This window comes from Oncorhynchus kisutch, linkage group LG11, assembly GCF_002021735.2.
Source record: "Oncorhynchus kisutch isolate 150728-3 linkage group LG11, Okis_V2, whole genome shotgun sequence".
NCBI classification, from domain to species: Eukaryota; Metazoa; Chordata; class Actinopteri; order Salmoniformes; family Salmonidae; genus Oncorhynchus; species Oncorhynchus kisutch.
Window position 1 is genome coordinate 59,672,525 of NC_034184.2, and position 24,600 is coordinate 59,697,124.

Below are 24,600 nucleotides of genomic sequence, written 5' to 3' on the forward strand. Positions count from 1 at the left end.
AAGTCATTTAACGAGGCAAATTCTTATTTACAATGATGGCATACCCCGGCCAAACCCTCCTCTAGACCGGAAAATACTGGGCCAATTGTGCGCCGCCCTATGGGACTCCCGATGACGGCCGGTTGCGATACAGCCCGGGACCGAACCAGGGTCTGTAGTGATGCCTCTAGCACTGGGATGCAGTGCCTTAGAGCACTGTGCCACCGCTGTGCCACTCTGGGGCTAAAGGAGATGTGTCCTATTTATGCGAAGGAGATGTGTCACGTTGCATGAGGCAGTCACACCAGATACTGACTGGTTTTCTGATCCACGCCTCTACCTTTTTTTTAAGGTATCTGTGACCAACAGATGCAATATCTTTATTCCCAGTCATGTGAAATCCATAGATTAGGGCCAATTGAATTTATTTAAATTGACTGATCCTTATAGGAACTGTAACTCGGTAAAATCTTTGCGTGTTGCTTTTACATTTTTGTTCAGTGTAAAAAAAGACACTCCTGGCATCCCTTAATCAAATCTTATTGGTGCAGTTTGTAAGAAACAAATCTGCAAACAAAAAACTCCCAAGAAAACTGTCACAATTCATAAGCACACAATTGAGAGAGTGGCATTATTCATAATTCCATCCTCTTCATTCAAAAGTCTTGGTGGATATTGTAGTACGTCATTGGCCTGTTTAGTATGGGTGAGGCACGGTTCACTTGGGGGGGATGCAGTTTGGTTCTCCTCCATAGATTAGGACAGCCATTATTGCCCTGTTGAAGAGGATCAGATGCCATGATGTAAGTAAGAGTTCACCCAACAAGAGAGGATGGCTGTGCTAATGACTAAATTACTGCCCGAGGGTGTATATAATCATGACTCGGATGTGCCGCCGGAGACCAAATTGAGGCTTAATGCTTGAAGATGCATATTGCATATTATTGATTTATGGCGAGGAGCTCTCATTTTCAACAGAACAAATATTAGATGCTTCCACCAGATGCTTAACCCCTATCAGATTTTTCCCAATATTCAAGCTTCTGGGCAAAATGTATGTGTGTCCAGTACATTCTCACCATACCATTTTAAACTGTATTGAACTGCTGTAAATGATTCATATTTCTTTGCTCCCAAAATATGAGGCAATCATTTTACTAATAAAATAGGACTTATCTATTGTGTCAGAACCAAGGAGCAGCAGAATACCGCTTTACATCCACAAATATCATGCACACAAATAGCTCAAAGAACATATGCACATGCTATGACCTGCGTTCCGACCCCGTTCTGGGTCCGGATCCGGTCCGCCAGTTGAGTACGGAGGATATACAGTATGTTGTGCCCCTTAAAATGTTTGTGCTTAGCATGAGAAACATGAGCTTAGATGGATCTTCAGGTTGATCCCTGATAATCTAACACTACTGCCTTTCTCTACCACTCTGGGCTAAAGACGTCATAGGCCTCTCTCAACGTTTGGAAAAATCCTCCAAATCCTGCCTCAACGAGTCTTACCACACACACACTCACTGCGTATTAATTAAGTCAGAATGTCACATATAGCAGTCTCATTAACCCATGCTGTGTGTCTGACAACACTATAGGAGAAGCTACAGCTGTGGAAGGATAGCGAAAACGCACCGTGTGAAATCCGAGGCCACGTTCCAAATGGCACCCTATTCCCTTTATAGGGATCTGGTCAAAAGTAGTGCACTTTATAGGGAATAGGGTGCCATTTGGGACACACATCCGAGACTCTTGGCCCAGCAGTGTCACCTTGACTGAAATGACCATGAACATGCTATTGGCTCCCTCCATCTACATTTGTGTGTGTGTGGTGAGAAAGAGGAGAGAGATACAAATCCAGGATAACACTCAGATTATAATTTTCGAGATCCCTGATCAGAACGTCCACTCCGAGAAATCATCTAAGGTATAGATTGTATTGATCTTTGGACTAGGACAAATCTTCACATATCCACAGTACTGCACATTAGGAATGTGATAAAAAGAAATCAGCTAAAATGCAATTCCACGTAATTCCAGCATTTATAATTATTTCATGATAGATCATACATTGACTATAAGACGTATGTTCTGCTCACACACAGAGAAATCTGCTTTCTACCGGTGTTGAATAACTTTCTACTGGTGTTGAATTTCACTATTACGGTGTTAGGCAGGCTGTCTTAACATGGACACCCTTCACTATAGGAATTTCTTAGTTGACTGAGGAAACCTTGCTTGCAGGATGATTAAGTGTCGGTGGACTAAGACTCAAGGTCTAAATCATTTCCGTTTATGCCATGGTGTTTTTGTTATTGAGACTGACCATAAATCGTGGCCTACACAACTGGTTTCCCCAGTCTAGAACGGCAGCTTTCCTTATAGCTAGTTCCAATGACCAATTATTTGCTGCTAACTGATGGTGTTTGTTTCGTGGGGGTGCTGGTGTATCAGATTCAACAGGATATTATAAAGTATGGAAACACTATCAGTATATGGCCTGATGGGATTGAAAGCATAAGAAACTGCTACTTGCTTGTAAGTCATGCTGCTAAGGCCGGGATTCAATCCGATCAGCGGTAGATCCGCTTAAAAGCACAGTGGACATTTAAAGGTAATTTCCGATTGAGCCAATATTTGCAGCGTTTACCATGAATAACCTTGGGTAGTGTCATTTTCTTATTTGAATGATGAAAATAATGTTGGAAATGACATCAGTTTGAACAGGTACAGAGAAGGTGCCTGTGTTGAACAACGATTACACATCGATGTTCCACTTGGCTGAGGCAGAGAACAGAGTAGCAGGGAGTTTATCTCGCCTGTAAAAACAACACGATCTGACCAAATACATTTTTCTCACCTTTACATCAGTGGCCCAGTGGAAAAGGCATCAATCAGCCTGGGGATTGTGGGTTCATGTCCCACCTGGGTTGATTCGATTCTGCTTGTTTTTCAATTAGTATACCATTAATCAATGGCAAATTACTGTTGAGTACTTTGGTTCCAACTCCCAATTTATAACGGCACAGATCCCTATCCCCATCAGATCCCTTTCCCTGTCAGATCACTATCCCCGGCAATGCCGTAACATTGCTGCTCACTCCAATTGAAATGTATGTGGCTAGCTTTCATTACTGTCAATAGTGAATTCCAAATTGCCTAAGTGGCCCAGAGGATCACAATAATAAGGGAAGTGTTTTACTATCAAATAGGTACTAGAGAACCCACATTGGAAGCCCTTTTCCAGATCATGACTACAATACCACCCCCTGTACTTCAACAAAATACACATTCGTACATTGTATTTTCTAAGCAAATGAAGCACATGTCAAACTGCCGTAAATCAAAACTTTAATATCCTAAATAAAAAAACACATGTTCAAAGTATTCCAACGACTCAAAATGATTTAGACCATCAGTGTCGTGTGCGAGTCAGGACTGTGGGATGTAGGCAGAGGTGTCCTCCAGGCCTGAGCAGTCGTTGTCCAGGTACTCAAGGATCACGTCGCCCCCGTTGTAGAGGGGCGAGTCTGGGTGAGCCAGCATGGAGAGAAGGGTGTCGTCCATCTTGAGAGCTTCGCCCGTCTGGGGGTGGCACAGCCGCAGCTTCTACACGTCAACAACAACGGCACGGGGGGAGGACAAAGTCGTTTTTTAGTAAGAGGTATCTTAGAGACACGACAGACCAACAGGAAAGTTTGCCATGCGCAGTCGATCACCTGCTGGGTGTCGACAAATGGTGGCGATTCAACATGTAGAATAGAATGGAAACAAACAGAAAATGGCGGCCGATGTTCTGTGGTCAGTGGCTATAGGATGGATAGCCATTGCGCACTGCCAATGTTCGTGTTGTTATGTTTCGTCTCTAATATTTGCATAATGACAATGGTAGAATAGGTTCTTCTGCTTGGAGACAGCTCGTGCTAGTTTTCGGTTACCTTTCTGTTAATACATTGTTCTAAGATGTTTCAAAAAGAGAGGTTTCTAAAAATGTGTTTGATGATAGCGGTACAATAGGTTGATTGGAACCTGCTGCTCGAGGCTGTTTTCTGTTACCTTAGCCGTTAGTACGTTGTTGTTGTTCTTGAGGCTGGCCAGTGAGGCGGCGTAGTCCACTACTTTCCCCACACTCCACTTGGAACAGAAAAACATAGGCAGGCTGGAGTCTTTGCCCTCTCTGGGAAGGAAGACATTGAAATAGGTCCTCTCTGTCTGGAAAGCAAAGTTAGAGATGTAGACTTGTATATCAAATAAAATGAAAAAGCACATGAAAGACACTGACTCTTTATAGAATGATGACAAGTAGATGCTGTTTACAGCAGGGTTCCTAACCTTTTCACCATGCCCCCCCCCCATTTTTACTATCACTCCCTTTTCATTGTTTATTGACATAGCCTATATTAAACCAGTTTGAATGTTTAAATGGGGGCCCTAAGAAACATTTTGGAAGTCCATTTCCCTCAATTCCACGTAGTTTAACAAGACTCATGGCATCTTTTGGATAGGCTATTTAATCATAATAATAATAATAATAGATAAGGAAAATGCATTCTAAACCTGATTTCCCCGCTACCGAATATGTTTTATAGGCCAATGTTTTCAACTTAATTATACATATATTTCTCTTCTACAGAAAGTGAATAGATCAATTGATAGCGACAGAGTCACATTGTACAAGATTACTTCCAAGCAAGTTTCTTTGACTCCTCAACTTCAAAAAGGTCATAGCTCAGCTTCTGAATATCAGAGACAAACCAAAGATATTCCCATCAGAGGTGACTCTTCCTCGGGTGTAAACCTTCCTTGACTCGAGGGGGGAATATTTGTTTATTATATTCGATTGTTAAAATGCATAAATCTGCCATGCTTTAGGCTAGATACAAGCGGTAAAATGCCAGTGGGAGAGTCGACTGCTGGGAATATCTTTGGTTTGTCTCTATGATATTCGGCAGACCTTCAGACCTTCAAAAGATGAGGAGTCAATGAAATTAGATGGTGTAATTTAGAGGGTGTAATTTCTTTGACTCCTCAACTTTAAAAGGCCATAACTCAGCTTCTGAATATCATAGAGACAAACCAAAGATATTCCCATCAGAGATAACTCTTCCTCTGGCATTCTACCGCTAGGCTAAAGCATCGCAGAGACTTATGCATTGTTTTAGATTGGTTTAAACAATTGCAAACAAATATGCAGTATATACACTACCGGTCAAAAGTTCTAGAACACCTACTCCTTCAAGGATTTTTTGCTTTATTTAGTTTTTTACATTATAGAATAATGGTAAAGATATCAAAACTATGCAGTAACCAAAAAGGTGCTTATGAGATTCTTCAAATAGCCACCCTTTAGCTTGACAGCTTTGCATTCTCCAAACCAGCTTCACCTGGAATGCTTTTCCAACAATCTTTAAGGAGTTCCCACATATGCTGAGCACTTGTTGACTGCTTTTCCTTCACTCTGCGGTTCGACTCATCCCAAACCATCTCAATTTGGTTGAGGTCGGAGTATTATGGAGGCCAGGTCATCTGATGCAGCACTCCATCACTCTCCTTCTTGGTAAAATAGCCCTTACACAGCCTGGAGGTATGTTGGGTTATTGTCCTGTTGAAAAACAAATGAAAGTCCCACTAAGTCCAAACCAGTTGGAGTGGCATAGCGCTGCAGAATGCTGCGGTAGCCATGCTGGTTAAGTGTGCCTCAAATTCTAAATAAATCACAGTGTCACCAGCAAAGCACCCACACACCAACTCCGTGCTTTACGGTGGGAAATACACATGCGGAGATCATCCGTTCACCCACACCGCATCTCACAAAGACAAACATTTCAAATTTGGACTCCAGACCAAAGGACAAATTTCCACCGCTCTAATGTCCATTGCTCGTGTTTCTTGGCACAAGCAAGTCTCTTCTTCTTATTGGTGTACTTTAGTAGTGGTTTCTTTGCAGCAATCGACCATGAAGGCCTGATTCACAGTCTCCTCTGAACGGTTGATGTTGAGATGTGTCTGTTTACTTGAACTCTGAAGCATTTACTTGGGCTGCATTTTCTGAGGCTGGTAACTAATGAACTTATCCTCTGCAGCAGCGGTAACTCTGGGTCTGCTATTCCTGTGGCGGTCCTCATGAGAGCCTGTTTCATCATAGCACTTGATGGTTTTTGCGACTGCACTTGAAGAAACTTTCAAGGTTCTTGAAGTTTTCCGTATTGACTGACCTTAAGGTCTTAAAGTAATGGGCTATCGTTTCTCTTTGCTTATTTGAGCTGCTCTTTCCATAATATGGACTTGGTATTTTACCAAATGGGACTATCTTCTGTATACCCCCGACCTTGTCACAACACAACTGATTGGCTCAAAAGCATTAATGAAAGAAATTCCCCAAATTTACTTAAAGCACACCTGTTAATTGAAATGCATTCCAGGTTACTATCTCATGAAGCTGGTTGAGAATGCAAAGAGTGTGCAAAGCTGTCATCAAGGCAAAGGGTGGCTATTTGAAAAATCTCAAATATATTTGATTTATTTAACACTTTTTTGGTTACTACATGATTCCATGTGTCATTTCATAGTTGATGTCTTCACTAGTATTCAACAATGTAGAAAACAGTCAAAATAAAGAGAAACCCTTGAATGAGTAGGTGTGTTCAAACTGTTCTAGAACTTTTGACCGGTAGTATATATTTGTTCTTAACTGACTTGCCTAGTTTTAAAAAAACAGCATAAATTAGGTTATTACTTCTTGACCCAACATAGTATGTGGCATTATATATATATATATATATATATATCACAGCCCCACTTTAATAATACCATCACAGTTCAAGTCTACACACCACACTCTCTGTGTCTGAATCTCAAATTACACCCTATTCCCTAAATAGTGCACTACTTTTGAACAGAGCCCAGTGGGCCCTGGTTGAAAGTAGCCCAGTAGGGAATAGGTTAGAAGCAATCACTCTGCATCTCGCTCTCCATCGCTCTGGTAGTACCTGTGGCAGTCCCTTGTCTCCCTCAGCATGAAGCTTTAGTTTCATCAAAGTCACCTTGGCTGCTGTTGCAGCGTTCTTTACTCCCTTGCGACCTTTCCTCGGAGGCAAAGCCTTCTTGGACTCTGTTCAGTCAAGAGGGTAGAACCCAACATTTTGGTGAACACTGCCCTCATGTGGACAGGCTAAAGAATAGCAGGGATAAGCATATCCTGTATGGCCATGGATGTCATACAATTTATTTTGAAAAAGACTCCCAAATGGCACCCTATTCCCTATATAGTTCACTACTTTTGACCACAGCCCTGTGGAAATAGGTAATAGGGTACCATTTGGGATATAACTCCAATGGACCCAGTAAAAGTATTTTTGGGAGGTTTGTGATGAAAGGTTGCGACTGTGACTAACCTACAATCTTCTGCACGAGCGCTTGTGTGGCAGCCATGCGAGGCTTGGGCGTTTCCAGTTTATCACACTTGTGGTCATCTTGGTGACGATGGCTGGAGAATAAAGAAAATGGGGGTATGAGAGGAGCTTTTAACACACCCATCATCTGTCTTTCCACTGCAGGCGGTCCATAGCTAGATCTCAAAGATATATATTTTCTTACATTACATTTTTTTAAAGGAATATTTCGACCAACAGATTAAACCAATTTTGGCCAAGGGATCCATGAAATAAGTTTAGAGGGTGTAATATAATACAATGTAATATTATTCGTCTAAAACGTATGTAATTAATCCTGGGAAACATGGTCTTGGGAGGCTCACTGGGATATTGGTATCCACAGCGCTCCACCAATTATCCATTTGTCAAATTATAATACTTCTTGTATTCCCAGAAAATTAAAAAAATTAACTACATACATGCACTGTAATTTAAAATGTACGTCAGCATGCTTCCGTTCGGGTAAGTCCACGTTGAGACCCCATAGCCAGTATACACTTCCTCAAAATAGAATGAATCTGCAGTGCCTTTAGAATGTATTCACCCATTGACTTTTTCCACATTTTTCTTGTGTTACAATTCCCCCAGTCACTACAAAGAACTCAGTTTCCGGAGAGGAAGGAAACTGCTCAGGGATTTCACCATGACGCTAATGATGACTAAAACAGTTACGGAGTTTAATGGCTGTGATGGGAGAATATGAGGTTGTGGATCCATCCTCAGTTCACTCCACAATACCAACCGAAATGACAGTGAAAAGAGGGACAGCTTTACAGAATAAAAATATTCCAAAACATGCATCCTGTTTGCAAGAAAGTAAAACTAAAGTAAAACTGCAAAAAATATGGCAAAGAAATTAACTTTATGCCCGAAAACATCACTGAGTACCATTCTTCATATTTCTAAGCATGGCGGTGGCTGCATCTTGTTATGGGTATGCTTGTCACCATCAAGGACTAGGAAGTTTAAGGATAAAAACAAAATGAATAGAGCTAAGCACAGGCAAAATCCTAGAGGAAAACCTGGTTCAGTCTGCTTTCCAACAGGCATTGGGAGAACAAATGTACCTTTCAGCAGGACAATAACTAAAAACACAAGGCCAAATATACAATGGAGTAACTTACCAAGATGACATTGAATGTTCCCGACTGGCCTAGTTACAGGTTTGACTTAAATCAACTTGAAAATCTATGGTAAGACTTGAAAATGGCAATCGAGACATGATCAACAACCAACTTCACAGAGCTTGAAGAATCTTTTAAAGAATAATGAACAATTTTGTCAAATCCAGGTGTGTAAAGCTCTTAAAGACTTACCAGAAATACTATCAGCTGTAATCACTGCGAAAGGAGATTCAATGTATTGACTCAGGGGTGTGAATACTTATGTATATAAATATTTCTATATTCCATATTCAATAAATATACAAAAATATCTAAAAACATGTTTTCACATTGTCATTATGGGGTTTTGTGTGTAGATGGGTGAGAAAAAAAAGCAATTTAATCAATTTTGAATTCAGGCTGTAACAATAAAATGTGGAATAAGTAAAGGGGTATGAATACTTTCTAAACGCACTGTATGATCACTCAAGAAATCTGTCATTAACAGACATTTTTGCCAAATGTTTGGTGCAGTATTTCTCAAGTGAAAAATGTGCATGTCTCGTTGAATGACAACACTTCATTGAAGAATCCCTATTGTTGACCAATCACCTACAAAGGGGCTAGGACTTGAGCTTGCCTCAATACATTTTGTGTGTGCACACGAACAGGCGAAGGTCACAAAATATCATCATAATATACACGGTATATACAAAAGTATGTGGACACCCCATCAAATGAGTGGATTTGGCTATTTTTTTATTTAATCTTTATTTAACTAGGCAAGTCAGTTAAGAACAAATTCTTATTTACAATGAAGGCCTAGGAACAGTGGGTTAACTGCCTTGTTCAGGGGCAGAACGACAGATTTTTACCTTGTCAGCTCGATCTAGCAACCTTTTGGTTACTGGCCCAACACTCTAACCACACAGAGGATGTCTTCCCTGTAACACACTGTGTTGAGATTGCCTGCAATGACAACAAGCTCAGTCCGATGATGCTGTGACACACCGCCCCAGACTATGACGGACCCTCCACCTCCAAATCGGTCCCGCTCCAGAGTACAGGTCTCGGTGAAATGCTCATTCCTTCGATGATAAACGCAAATCCGACCATCACTCCTGGTGAGACAAAACCGTGGCTCGTCAGTGAAGAGCACTTTTTGCCAGTCCTGTCTGGTCCAGCGATGGTGGGTTCGTGCCCATAGGCGATGTTGTTGCCAGTGAGGTCTGGTGAGGACCTTACAACAGGCCTACAAGCCCTCAGTCCAGCCTCTCTCAGCCTATTGCGGACAGTGTGAGCACTTATGGAGGGATTGTGCGTTCCTGGTGTAACTTGGACAGTTGTTGCTGCCATCCAGTACCTGTCCCACAGGTGTGATGTTCAGATGTACCGATCGTGTGCAGGTGTTGTTACACGTGGTCTGCTGTCCGTCCTGTCTCCCTGTAGAGCGAGGACGATCAGCTGTCCGTCCTGTCTCCCTGTAGAGCTGTCCCAGGCGTCTCACAGTACGGACATTGCAATTTATTGCCCTGGCCACATCTGCAGTCCTCATGCCTCCTTGCAGCATGCCAAAGGCACGTTCACGCAGATGAGCAGGGATCTTTCTTTTGGTGTTTTTCAGAGTCAGTAGAAAGGCCTCTTTAGTGTCCTACGTTTTCATAACTGTGACAATTGTCTACCATCTGTAAGCTGTTAGTGCCTTAACGACCGTTCCACAGGTGCATGTTCATTAATTGTTTATGGGAAACAAGCATGGGAAACAGTGTTTAAACCTTTTACAATGACTATCTTTGAAGTCATTTGGATTTTTACGAATTATCTTTGAAAAGGCAGGGTCCTGAAAAAGAGACGTTTCTTTTTTTGCCGACTTTAGATGATTCTGTGCTTCCAACTTCATGGCAACAGTTTGGGGAAGGCCCTTTCCTGTTTCAACATGACAATGCCCCCATGCACAAAGCGAGGTCCATACAGAAATGGTTTGTCAAGATCGGTGTGAAAGAACATGACTGGCCTGTACAGAGCCCTGACCTCATCTTTGTGATGAATTGGAACGGCAACTGCGAGACAGGCCTAATCACCCAACATCAGTGCCTGACCTCACTAATGCCCTTGCGGCTGAATGGAAGCAAGCCCCCACAGTAATGTTCCAACATCTAGTGGAAAGCATTCCCAGAAGAGTGTTATAGCAGCAAAGGGGGACCAACTCCATATTAATGCGCATGATTTTGGAATGAGATGTTCTACGAGCAGGTGTCCACATACTTTGATAATGTAGTGTGTGCACAAACTGTTCCGGATGTATTGCTGTCTCTACCTTCTTGCCGTTTGTGCTGTTGTCTGTGCCCAATAATGTTTGTACCATGTTTTGTGCTGCTACCATGTTGTGTTGCTACCATGTTGATGTCATGTGTTGCTGCCTTGCTATGTTGTCGTCTTAGGTCTCTCTTTATGTAGTGTCGTGATGTGTTTTGTCCTATATTTATAATTTAAAAATGTCATCCCAGCCCCCGTCCCCACAGGCCTTTTGCCAGGCCGTCATTGTAAATAAGAATTTGTTCTTAACTGACTTGCCTTGTTAAATAAAGGTTAAATGAAAAATAAATAAATGGGAAGCATGTGGACGCCTTGAGCTACATCCATTTTTTTGTATGGAATATCATGATATACCCATTGATTTGAAAAGAATATAGCTTATAAATGCCCCATGAGCTTAGTTCAACTGTTGTACCCCATCAGAACCCAAAATATAAGCTTGTTCCACTAAATATTTTAAAAAGAACACTGTATAGCCTCAAAACATTGTTAAAACTACAATTGACATATAATGGAGGGTCGGTCCTCATAGCTATAGCTCATTCTATGAATTTGAGTGGTTACATTTCTCCAGGCCCACCCATCAGGTTTTTACCAATTGTAGAACATTTGCTTGAAAACTGCAACATTTTCACTCCAATGCCAAGAGGTGGGCCTTTAAAACTGTCTTTCAGGGCTTGTGACACGGTTTGTCCAGCAATGCACTGGCAATGTCATAGCAATAACATACAAAAAGTTGTATTATCTCATTCGAGGTGGTCCCTGATAAATTTGCTGTCACAAAAGATGTCCCCGGACCCAAAAAGTTTGAGAACCCATGCTCTACTCCTCAACCAACACATCACCTAACACTAGTTTCAGTAGATCTGGACCCGTATTCACAAAGTGTCTCAGAATAGGAGCGCTGATTTAGGATTACCCTGTCCATCCATTGTGAAAAGGCTAAACTGATCGTAGATCAGCACTCCTTCTGAGAAACTTTTAAAATATTGTCCCTGTTCTTGTTGGAGAGACCAGGGCAGACAAAGGAAAGAAACATGACACTTACGCCAAACAGAAATGTTTCTGACAGTGTGGACAAATGACTGGCAACAGTTCTTTCCCTTTGCAGTCTTCAAATGTGCATGGGTATCTCGTACAGCCACCAGATATCTGGACTTCTTTTTTAACGTCCACCTGAGAAAAACATTTTCAATCATGACTGGATTCAAAATCATGAGAAAACTAGTTTGCCATTAAATCTCAACGCTGAATATGCGTCCCATTTGGCCCCCTATTCCCTATATAGGGCATTACTTTTGGGTCAAAATAGCAGGCTCTGGTCTAAAGTAGGAATTAGGATGCCGTTTGGGACGCAGGCAGAGTTTCTTACCACAGGACAAGCGTGCAAATCTCGACTTCTGTGTTCAAGGCTGGAAGGAAAGTAAAAAGACTTGTCTAGTAGTCAATCACAAAAACATGTTTTTATTTTTTATATCACATTCAAACCCAAGAGCCATGGTGAGTGAATTTAGTTAAAGGCATATACACAAGTCAGGCCGTCATATTTATCGCCTGGATAAATAAAAGGTTCAACAACAACAAAAATCTGATCTTACCAGAAAACACCCCTGCAGGCATCACAAATGAATGGCAGAAAATCTGGAGGAGAAATTGGGATAGACAGTAGTAAAATGCACTGACAACTTCAACATGCCAAAATCAAAGGCTTTTAGCAGCAGTGATAGCAAAACGATGGTGGATAATTGAAGATGTCCCACCCAGACAGTTTAATACTAAAAAATGTTTTAGTATGCACCAATGCATTAGCAGCTGGGTCTGGTCTGCTTATTTCGCCGTAACGTTATAAGAACCAGAAGAAAATAGGGAGTGGGATGTCACCTCTTCCTTCTCTGGTGATAGGATTGGCAAGCCACTGCTAACTGGCTAGCTACTGCTAACTGCCGATCTAGCCACTGCTAGTTCTAGCTGCCCTTGCTGACTCATTATGGATTCCAAAGCTTTTGTGTTTCTAGCTACTTCTAGAGAGAAATAAGAGCTCAATTAAATTGGCTACACTTACAAATTGACTAAGTGTTATTAACTAGCTAGCTAGCAGCTAAATGTTGTCAACAGCTAACAAGTTAGCCAGCCTTACAGGGATTAGCATAGCCATGTAGCTAGCTAACCAATTAGCAAGTTGGCAAAACAAACGGTAGCTACAAATACAAAAACACAACATTTAACGTTCAGCAACATAGTTCATTCTTTCGATCACATAATTCTAGTAAAAATGTTTTTTAATGAAAACCTGTCTGATGGCAGGACTTTATGTTACAATGTTTCCCAATGTCTAGTTCAGCCATGATTCTTCTTGCGTCAAAGTCAACTTTTCAACTTTGGCCACAGATGTAACAATGAGACAGATATTTCACCGGATGTAAAAATGTGAAGCATTAATACCACTCACTACCAAATATGGTGGTGGTCGGCAGTGGGAAAAGATGGAGCGAGATGGATTTTTGCCGAAATTCTGCTAATTTTCTCATCGATTAAACATTTGATCTCAATGCAGTTTTCTGTTTTCAAAACTATAAATATGTTACGAACAGAGTGGCAACGTTTTGTAGAATTCACCCTTTGTCAAAGTTTTTGTTGTTGTTTTGGAGTGCAAGGGCGAATTGAGTTATTGCACACGCGCACTTCACAGAGTAGGCGTTCTCTAACGGAGATGCGCAAATATATGCTAGAACGCGCCAATCGGCTCTCGCTAGTTCGTGTTTGGTTCTGTCCAACTCCTTGCTTGTTCTGCCGACTATGACTATGCTCCCATTGGAAACAACGGGCTGTGGTCTATCTTATGTTACTTATAAAAATCTTTGCTCTGACCATGCAACGGACTCACGTGACTAAACATAAACCAATCTCTGTCCATGATAAATTGATACGTTGTACTAACTAGTAATGATACATTTATGAGTGATACATTGTATAAAGGCCTACATTGTAGGTGAATTATTCCACTGTAAATGTTTTGTTTTTTAAATGATTATTGTGTTGATTATCTTGACATTAAATAATTAGATACATTTCCTTAAGCCTATCCTTTATATGCAATATTTTCTCATAGGGGCCTAGTTATTTATCTCTGTAAAATTCACGTTTTTTCATAATAGCTAGGGCCTAGGCCATTGTGTCATTCATTATAAAAGCCAATTGTTATTTTCCACGACCAGCCACAGGTGTCACATTTCAAGAATCGTCATTCAGGTGTGTGGGACTGGCTAGCTGTTTTTGAATTGAAGCCGTCGTACTTGAATTGCAACCTGCACCTGGCGCGACTTTCTCCAGAGAAGTTGATCTAACGAGCGACATTTGAAAAGTAACTTTAACAGAATACAAAAAAAGGCCAAAATGAGCAAAATTTCTAAACTGTTCAAGGGAAGCTCAAGTTCGAGCTCTTCTAGCCACTATCCAAGCTCTTCGAAGTCGAAACATGGCCATCGGTCTCGGACAGGACCTACCCCGCAGGAGGCCATTCACAAACTTCGAGAAACAGAGGCGATGCTGGCGAAAAAACAGGACTTCTTGGAAAATAAAATTGAACAAGAAATTATGATAGCAAAGAAGAATGGCCTCAAGAATAAACGTGGTATGTATTGTGAAATTGTCACGTCTGCATGATTTGGTTGGTCCTTGTTGAATCACTTGAACCTAAATAATCTGTCTCAATAGGATCCCGTCTTTTCTGGTGAAGTATTTTGTTCATTGTCAATACAGGGAACTAGAAACAGACAATAGTTGTGTCAATGCTGCTTGCAGCCCAATCTTCTATCAGTTACTTTTCTTTAATGACTCCTATCTAGTTCATACTAATTTGTGTCCTTCTGTACCCCTTCTGCCATTGCTTTTTTTTTCTTAACCTTTAAAGATGCAAACGGTACTTCCATGTGCTATTTAATCACCATCAGAACCATATTTTTGTACCACCAGCGGCCCTCCAGGCACTGAAGAGGAAGAAGCGCTTTGAGCAGCAGCTCACCCAGATTGACGGGACCCTCTCCACCATTGAGTTCCAAAGGGAAGCATTGGAGAATGCCAACACCAACACTGAGGTCCTGAAGACCATGGGCTACGCTGCCAAGGCCATCAAGGGGGTCCACCAGAACATGTGAGTTAACAAGGATAATAACCATTAAACACCGGGTATGCGCCGCAAATGGCACCCTATTCCCTATAGTGCACAACTTTGGTCCTTGGTAGCTATCAAACACTGTCCTTTCTCAATATTGACTTTATTGCCAGTTGTGCTCCTTGACTTTATTGCCAGTTGTGCTCCTTGACTTTATTGCCAGTTATGCTCCTAATTCTATTTAAACCGGAGTTTAACGTTATATCAGGCAAAAAAGAGGATCATGTCTAACTAGACCTACTATTATACTGTTCCTAAATCTTCTCTTTTCCTCCCAGGGATCTGGATAAAATTGACTCTCTGATGCAGGACATCACTGAGTCGCAGGAAGTGGCCCAGGAGATCTGTGACGCTATCTCCCGACCTTTCGGAGATGCATTTGATGAGGTAACATATTTACTGCTCACCATTTCTCAAAGGAAGACATCTTAATTCATCCTCTTAGCCTATTCACTGTGACCAGTGGAGGATTAATGTATTTAGCTGCTTGATAGGCTACTTAGGTTTTGTGACTTCCTGATTGCCAAACATGTACAATACTGCATGCATCTCAATGGCTCCCATTCGGATTATCCTGCAGGATGAGCTGTTAGCGGAACTGGCAGAGTTGGAGCTGGAGGAGAGCATGACGAACATGGGCAGAGTGCCCAGTGTGCCCACTGCCAAGCTGCCCACCTCCAAGCTGCCCTCAACTCGACCCAGCCAGCGCACTCGTAAGTACAGGACAAGGGTAGTTGAAGTGTATGCTAGTTTTTATAATACAGTCTGCGTTAAACCGACTCCGGGTAACAGTTTTGCACTCCTGTTTTACAGCGTCCAAGAAGAGGGCAGAGGATGATGACGACATGCAGATGCTGGCAGCCTGGGCAGTGTAACTAACACACACCAGACTCTAAATGTACAAATGTTCATTTTAATGTTTTTATCTTTTTATTCTAATCAGTTTCTTAGGGAAAAGCCAATGATCTCTATTTTGTTGGCTTGTTTTTATGTGTGATGTACAATTATGGAAGTGAAGTATTGGAATGTGTGCTCTGACTAGGTGATTTTATTACTGCTACATTACACAATTGTCTGTCAATGAAGGATACAGTTGCTAGTGAAAGTCTACACACCTCTCTTTAAATGTAGCTGCCTTAAAATTAAAGGGATAGTTTGCCTATTTTAAAACGGTGCCAGGGAAACTAAACCAAAGGATGGATTGCTGTCATACATTGTCCATAGACCGCTTACTGAGTAAGGAAACCAATACCATTTTCGCATTTGTTGTACAAATCCCATTTAAGTCATGCTACTGATATTTAATATGTTCATATCTATACTGAACAAAAATTCAGACAATCCCACAGGTGAAGAAGCCAGATGTGGTGGTTCTGGGCTGGTGTGGTTGAGGCTAGTTGGACCTACTGCCAAATTCTCTAAAATTATGTTGGAAGTGGCTTAGGGTAGAGAAATGAACATTAAATTCTCTGGCAACAGCTCTGGTGGGGCTTTCCTGCAGTCAGCATGCCAATTGCACACTCCCTCAACTTGAGCTGTCTGTTGCATTGTGTTGTGACAACTGCACATTTTAGTGGCTTTATACTGTCCCCAGCACAAGGTGAACCAGTGTAATGATCATGCTGTTTAATCAGCTTCTTGATATGCCACACCTGTCAGGTGCATGGATTAGCTTTGCAAAGGAAAAAATGCTCACTAACAGGGATGTGCACAATTGTAGTTTTTTTGTGCATCTGGAACATTTCTGGGATCTTTTTATTTCAGCTCGTAAACATGGTACCAACACTTTACATGTTGCATTGTATATTATTGTTCAGTGTATAAGTGACTGAGATTCACAATCAATTGTAGATGCTTTTGTATGATTTGTTCATGGTATGTAAAAAAAAAAATGGTAATATCGGTACTATGACTTGAATAGGTTTTGTGCCACAAATGCTAAAATGTTCACATTTGGTAACAGTGCCAAGGAAATAAAGCAAATGCAAGGATTGCTCTCATACCTGTTCCATAGACTGCTTAGCCTTACAGGGTAAGGAAACCAATGTGTCATTTGGGTGAACTATCCCTTTAAATCTAAAAAGGGAATCAACTGGATATTTTTTTTCTTAACAATCTACACAACCAACTCCACATTTTCAAAAGCGAAATGTCTTAATTGTTTCAGTATTGTGGTAGACGCATCATGTTATGGGAATGCTTGTTACCGGCAGCCTGGGAAGTTTGGCAAGATCAAAAGAAATATGAAAGGAGATAAAAAGTTAGAGGAAACCCTGCCACGGGCTTCTGAATACCTAACCCTGGGATAGTTTCACAAATGTTGATGCCAAAGACAGACTGTAATTGCCTTCCTATAGGTGTTAAGTGTTCCTGAATGGTCGGTCCAGTCTTAGACCTGAGTTAAATCTGCTTGAAAATCATTCAAGGTTTTGAGTATTGCTCTCCATCAATGACTCCCAACCAAATTTACTGAGCTTGAGTAATTTTGACAAAAACAATGGATAAATGTTGTCCTAAGATAAATTTCAGCTGTGAATCATTATACATAAGATTCTACACTTGTGTGAAGACATACAATCAACACATTTTTTTTATTTCTATAATTGTGGAGTAGGTTGTGAACATCTACTTTTATCAAATGTATTTAATTTGAAGGCAGCAAAACGTGTAGACTTGCAATAGGCACTGTACTGTATGTCCCTTATCAGTAGGCTACTTCACTTTGTAAAAGGTGCTGGGTTTGAAAAACATAAGTGTTAGTGAATTAAAGAATATGAGTGAAGCACTATGCTATGAATGTTACTTTTAGAGTTGGAGTTTTACAGAAATATATTTTTTGTAAATATGAAGGATGTTGAAGATTTTAACAAAATAAAATTACTCCGTTTTTTGTTGTAATTTTCAGGACGTTTTATTTTTTACTGCAACTTGCTCCAGTAATGTGACCACTGTCCAATGGGAGTAATTTGGTAATGCAATAGTTGTTCAAATACCTGTCAGGGCCCGCACAAGCCACAAACCTCCACTGTACAAAAAAAACTGTAATCGAGGAAGGCTGCACTGTTCGCAGGAGGTTCCAAGGGGGCACCATAACACAAGTTTCACGCACACACGTCCTGCTAAAATGTATAGTCCCGCGCCGTATGTCAACCAAGCAGGAAATCCTTCTCCAGCGGATTAATTGCGGAATACAATTATAGAATAACGAAGCACCGGCATGGAATCAGAGAAACAAGTTCAATCAACAGGTGGGTCTCAAAATATAAACGGTGTCTCAAGTCAATCGATACAACTAATCGAACAAAACCGATTAAAAGCCGGTTATCGATAGTTTACGGAATGCTAACAGCTAGGTAGCTAGGTTAGCCAGTTTAACTCTGATCCGAATGTGACACGTTTAACTTTATAGTTTACTAATTTGGCTGATGACACATAGAAAGACTCCGGTTTCAACCATAAATAACCACACAGGAGATGAACTGTCTGGATTTTTTTGTTGGCACGGACTAACGAATGAAAGTCAAAGTGATTACTAGCTGTCCGCCCTCCTCATAGACAATGCTCATGCGTAGGGTAGGCTATATGATTTGGTTCTAAACTGGCCGCGGGAAGTAGGGGTGCCGAAGATGCTGCTGCACCCCCTGATAAATTAATTAATTCCACAAAATGAGTGAACTAATCTTAATTACTCCTGTATTAGCGGAGAAAAGTACTCCTCAGGTGTGCGTTAAATAAACTGCTGAAACAGTATTAGCTAAAAAAAAGTCCTTGCTAATGACTTGTGATATGTGTACCCTCAGGAGAGGATGTGCCTGACCCAGAGGAGGAGGAGAAGAGGCTGGTGGCCGCAGCCCGGGAAGCCAACCGTTTATCTGAGCTGCGGCTGGTGCTGTTGGGCTGGAGGTGGCCTGGGAAGAGCCTCACAGGCAACACCATCCTGGGCCGCGAGGAGTTCCGCCTAGAACGGGCAGCCGAGTTCTGTGTCAAGCGTCAGACTGAGGTGGAGGGGCGCCAGGTGACAGTGATAGACACGCCAGGCTGGTTCTCAGCCCAGACAACGCCTCTCCTCTACCAGCAGGAGATGGTACGGGGCGCCTCTATGTGTGGTCCCCCTGGCCCCCACGCCTTCCTGCTTGTCATCCCCGTGGGCATGTTTACTGAGGTGGACCGGGGCCGCATCGAGGAGCACCTGGCCCTGTTTGGGGAGAGCGTGTGGAGGCATACTATCCTAGTGTTCACTTGGGCTGAGGTACTGAGGAACATGTCCATCGAGAGACACATCAAGCGGGAGGGGAAGGATCTGCAGTGGGTGTTGGAAAAGTGCAAGAGGAGGTACTTTGTCATCAATAACTGCATATTTGGGGAGCACCCCCAACTGAGGCGGCTCATGGAGAAGATAGAGAAGGTGGTGGCGGAGGAGGGCATCTATAACCCAGAGGAGGTGGAGGAGAAGAAACATCTGGACCAAAACCAGAACCAGAACCGGGAGCTTGGGGCAAGGCCCAAAGTGAACTCTGCTGTAGGATTGGCCAAACTGGACGTGGACCCGCCCCACAGTGAGTGACAGCTTTACTGACAACTCAGACATAGTCTGGTACCAGGAAACAGCAGTCTCATAGGCTGAACCTCAGACCGGGTGAAATGTATAATCTTTGCTCTTCACTCCAAAACATGTGAACTTGCATTACAGTTGTATTATTCCACTTACGGTAACTGTATTTGAATTACTCATGTAGTAGTCATGTACCATGTAGTGTGGAATTAGTCTCACTACCTCTCCCCTCAACCCTTTTTAACATTTCTTCCTTCATTTTTTTCTATGCTTAACCATAACTATTCTCTCAATTCATTAGGATTGTCCAGGACAGGGCAATATTCCTCTCCAGTAATATCAATACTGCTATTAACTAACCTAGATATTTTCACATAGACTTGACAATGACGTTTTTTCCAATTATATTACATCTGTTGTGTGTCCATTTTCAGATTCGGTGGATTGACTGACTGACTAAAAGAGAGATGGTGAGCCACCACAGTACCGATTTTAAGAGCTGCCGGATCTACATCCATACATCACCCTTAACCTCAAGGCCTGTATTCACACATTGTCTCAGTGTTGATCTAGAATCAGTTTGCCTTTTTAGATCATAATGAATGAGACCGGTGAGGGGTGACCTAATCCTAGATCAGCACTCGTACTCTGAGACAATTTCTGAATACAGACCCAGATTATTTTAGAGTTTTAAGATATATTTTTTAATTTATATCAGTGTAAGCGATATTATCTGTAACTGGATGTAGGCCAACATTATGCTGTTTGAGACTGTTCCCTCCCACAGCTCTGATGAAATGTATCTATTTGGGGGTTAGATTTTTACTGATTTGGTTTGCACATGAAATTTTAAAACGAAATATGACCAAGAAAAAAATCCCAGACATTCATACAGGATGATGAAAGAAACGCTAAATGACTTCAGATGGCCAATGTGTACTGGTATTTTTTAAATTTTACCCTTATTTAACTAGACATGTCAGTTAAGAACAAATTCTTATTTTCAATGACGGCCTAGGAACAGTGGGTTAACTGCCTTGTTCAGGGGCAGAGCGACAGATTTGGAACTTGTCAACTCGGGGATTCGATCTTGCCACTAACCACTAGGCTACCTGCTACCTGCCTAGTGGTTAGAGCGAGGGCCTAGTATAGGCTACCTGCCTAGTGGTTAGAGCTAGGGTAGATGGAAGGCCTACCCTTTGTTCCATGAAGGGAGGATAATGGGAAAACTACAGTACGAGACAAGTCTCTCTGAGGCTGAGAAAGAGACAGGGAAGTCCCTATGATACTTCTTAACCAAGTATTTACAGTACATACTAGACAGCAGAGCTCTACAGAGCAACCATTTTACTCTCATATGCATCTAAAAATAGATGTGTTGATCAAGTATGAGAACATGTGCGACTTGTGATTTATTGCCCCAGAAAATACCTGCTGTAGACATTTTCAAAGTATTTGTTTGTGTGATTAGCTACCTTTTTTATGAAACAAAACAAAGAACTATGAAATCCATATAGCTATCCCACCTCGAGCAGCAACAGTGCCTGGGTGGGCTGTGCGCACTGAGGGAAGTGCTGAACGATACATTTTTAAGAAGCGCATTGGCATAGAAGTTGGTCGAATTTACCCGGAAGTCTACTAAAGTGGGACTTTGTCCTCGTGTTTCTTGGCAGTGTACATCGTTTTGTTCACTCTCTTTTTTTTTTAATGTTAAGAGTTTGCTCAACTGCTAGCGAAGAGACACGTCGGAAAATATCATCTCTCACAGACAGACATGTGAGTCGCACCATTACAACGGTGAAGGCCCTCCTGTTAAAGAGGCAGCTGAACATTTGTCTCGCCTAAGTGACTCAAATATTTAAGGTTAAATTGTAATTGGTTGAGCATGGAACACTCTTAAAACTCCTACATTTTTCTATTTAGGAGCACATGTGCTCATTGTAAAACATGTTACTGTAGAGCCCTGGACAGGTATTCTCTACAATTGCACTACTAGATTTGAAAATGTTTAATAATTGTCTGCGAAAATGTTGTTCAGGGAAATTGTGTGTGGAAAAGTTACCCAGTTGTGACCAAACCTAAATTGGCATTTTAGACAATGTTTTATCAAGCACTTGAAGTGCAGGTACTGTTTTACTCTACTAGTAGAGAATCCAAATATCTATGTCTAGGTTTTGTTCATGGGTGTGAATTGTTACATAAATATACAAAATCCACATGTAATAAACCCAACCTTCTATGCAAGCGTATAGCTACTGAAATGTAATTTAAAATGTAATTGTGTAATGATAAATTAATGACACATTGCGTTTCATTTTTATACATCATTTTGGCAGTTAAATGCTTCCATAACACTCTAAGTAGGGTCGCTTAATTATTCAGATTGGTTAGAAATGAAACATGATGTAGAATTGCAACATGGCAATGTTGATGTTGATAGCTTTGCGATAGGCTTAACACTGTGAGTACAAGCATGTCTCTTATTATTGTCATCATATTATAATTGTATATTATTATATACTGTAGGTCTTTTATTCTTAATTTCTTCATATTCTGACAACCAATACTAGCTACTGGTAGGTACTAGCACTAACTCACATCCAGTGGTGGGTGTAATATGTATTTCTTTCCATGTTGATAATATATACAAGCCCTTTCACAAACATCTCCATACTGATGATACGTATTGATGTTACTTATTATTCTGTTAGCTCCACTTACGGGAATGCACATGTGCTGTAAGGGTTCTGAGTCGAGCAAAGTATCAGCACAGAAATATCTTTAAAGTTCTGTTTCGAGTTACCGCTGGTTGAATGATTTATCAGAGGGAGATGAGGTGGGTGTCACCTCTAGTCGGTGCAACTAGAGTAGTCTTTTCTTTCCCTTTATAATTGATGCTGTTTTGTTTGTGTGAGAGAACTATGATTTCCATATTTTGTCTATTGCCGTAGTAGACAATTCTATCTTTCCTAAAGTATCCAAATAAAGTGTATGTTTTGCTGGACTGTATGTGAACCTGTGACCTCCAGTGTTTTTGTCAAGTCCTTACACACCTGAAGGCAAAATATCAATTGATCTTTCCTCAACTCCTTGTATGCTCTCATCTCCTGCTCAAAACCCATTGGAAAAGAAGCTCAGAGGGGAGGGACCGTGGACCTTCTCCTCCAATATGGTTAAGAAGTGTTAGAGTTGCGTAAATTCGAATCTGGTATCAGGATCAATATAACAATGAGTCACCGATTCTGTGCTATGTATTTTTTATTAGCTAAGTAATAAATGGCAAGTGCAACTTTCGTATATACGGGCTCACTGTAATACCACGCAGGGCAGAACAGGGAACTGACAGGATGTATGTAAACAGTTGTTCTTATACTGTGATGGACATAGTTCCAACCCGTCTGTTGGCCTATCACAGTAGAGGCTGGGCGTGGTTTAAACTTGTTCAGCCTATCGCAGGCGCTCAGTCGGGTCCCCGCCTTTTGGCGCTTCTTGGAGTCCTCCCTCTGTCGATGTATAGATTCTTACTGTTCTGGTATTGCAGCCTAGTTATAACAGTTGCTCAGTTCCTGCTATTGTGTTGTTCAGTATTTTTCCATCTCAGTTAAACCTTGTGATGACCACCCCTCCCTATGCCTGCTTAACCACAACTTTGTAAGATACAGCAAGTCACACCATGTGCTCAATATTGTTACATACAAACACAAGGACAAAGCATCTGCTGGGCTGTTATCTACAGTTTTGCAACATGCAGGTCACACCATGTTACTCAGTTCTTGTCACACACACAAACAGGCAAGTAGATGTAGCAAGCAGTTGTTTAATCTCATGATGCTCAAGTGCACAAATGCAGATACTTCACACAGCCAACATCAGATAATATTTCATCATTAATATATGGTAATGGTTTAATGTCAAATACAGAATCCCACAGAAGGCAAGGAGATTTGAGGAATCACATAAAGACAAATTGAGACCGACACTTGCTGATGACGGCTGATTGAGTGTTGTTTCAAGATGGCTATATCCTGGTCAATGTGTGGACTACCAAGTTCAAAGCCTGGTTTGGATTCAACATTTTACTAAGGATCTTTTTCCATGTATAGGTTGTCCCTTTTAAGTGGAGTCCTTGGTGTATCAGTCAATAGGGTGTGTGTCAGTGATTGAGCTGTTATTGCAGTCAATAATGATTCATTAGAGATACTATTAAAGCGTTGGAACTGATGCACATCAATAAATAACTGTGACAAAGCACAGGAAAACGACTTATCTAACGCGCTGTAGTCCTTGGATGTCGATCGTTGCGGGGAGAGGAAATGTGCGTGCTTCTGTTATGGGGAAAAGTCCACAAAGAAACTGACATTAAATGTGGAGAATGATACATTTGCATATGTTGGCCATCAATTACCTTATTAATTTAACCAGTTGTAGGTAGGCTACTGTAGCCTACAATTTGACACAATAAATAGCCTATGTTGAAAGGACAATATCACGGGAGTCAAATCAATTTGTGCCACGTGTGTAGCCTACCATCAGCTGGCAAACAAATTGAACATAAAGCCTATAACTTTAGTTTATTGTTGTTGTAAGCCTTGTGTTATTATGCAATTATTAATGGCCTTGTTTGGTTTAATCAATAATTGTGACCGTGGTCACAGTTCTATCGCAATTGCTGATCAGCTATTGTTAGAATGCATTGGATTGAAGGTAACAGTCAGATCAAATCCAATTTTATTTCTTCATCTACTTTGTGCATGACACAAGATTAAGCTACAGGTAAAAACAAATAAAAAACACTGGCTGTTGGTTGACAAGCATTCAGGTCATATCCATAATTTATTATTCATATTTGATTCAGGGATTGAAATTACAACACCATCCTCAGTAGCCTATTCCAGCAGGTTATTGGGCAACGGAAGTACTTCTTACCTCGAAATCACCTCGCTGTTTATGTTGAATGAATTAGTCTATCAATTTAAACTAAGAAAGCTGCTAAATTATTGATTAACATCTTGCCTAGGCTACTGTAGGCTAAAACTACAT

The 24,600-nt window shown here is 41.2% G+C and overlaps 3 protein-coding genes across 5 annotated transcripts; 2 read left to right on the plus strand and 1 right to left on the minus strand.

The window, feature by feature from the left end:
• Window positions 1–3,316: 3,316 nt before the first annotated feature.
• Window positions 3,317–13,232, minus strand: zfand1 (zinc finger, AN1-type domain 1). 3 transcript variants are annotated; one of them, XM_020494798.2, is made up of 8 exons: window positions 13,128–13,232; window positions 12,436–12,478; window positions 12,210–12,249; window positions 11,886–12,013; window positions 7,380–7,471; window positions 6,975–7,096; window positions 4,042–4,197; window positions 3,317–3,591 (listed from the first exon to the last, which is right to left on the minus strand). In XM_020494798.2, the coding sequence occupies exons 1-8, from the start codon at window positions 13,180–13,182 to the stop codon at window positions 3,418–3,420; spliced, it is 810 nt and encodes a 269-aa protein (XP_020350387.1). In that variant the 5' UTR covers window positions 13,183–13,232; the 3' UTR covers window positions 3,317–3,417. The 3 variants fall into 3 exon arrangements, with proteins under 3 accessions (XP_020350387.1, XP_020350386.1, XP_020350388.1); XM_020494797.2 differs by having other exon boundaries at window positions 3,317–3,594; XM_020494799.2 differs by lacking the exon at window positions 13,128–13,232 and adding an exon at window positions 12,598–13,117 and having other exon boundaries at window positions 3,317–3,594.
• A 606-nt stretch (window positions 13,233–13,838) lies between these two features.
• chmp4c (charged multivesicular body protein 4C) lies at window positions 13,839–17,591 on the plus strand. The gene is made up of 5 exons (XM_020494796.2): window positions 13,839–14,468; window positions 14,810–14,987; window positions 15,287–15,395; window positions 15,589–15,721; window positions 15,822–17,591. Exons 1-5 carry the CDS (start codon window positions 14,231–14,233, stop codon window positions 15,881–15,883), a joined length of 720 nt encoding a protein of 239 aa, XP_020350385.1. The 5' UTR covers window positions 13,839–14,230; the 3' UTR covers window positions 15,884–17,591.
• Window positions 17,592–18,102: 511 nt separating this feature from the next.
• On the plus strand, window positions 18,103–22,582 carry gimap4 (GTPase IMAP family member 4). The gene is made up of 4 exons (XM_020494795.2): window positions 18,103–18,256; window positions 18,809–19,564; window positions 19,995–20,030; window positions 21,276–22,582. The coding sequence occupies exons 1-3, from the start codon at window positions 18,226–18,228 to the stop codon at window positions 20,006–20,008; spliced, it is 801 nt and encodes a 266-aa protein (XP_020350384.1). The 5' UTR covers window positions 18,103–18,225; the 3' UTR covers window positions 20,009–20,030; window positions 21,276–22,582.
• Window positions 22,583–24,600: the final 2,018 nt, after the last annotated feature.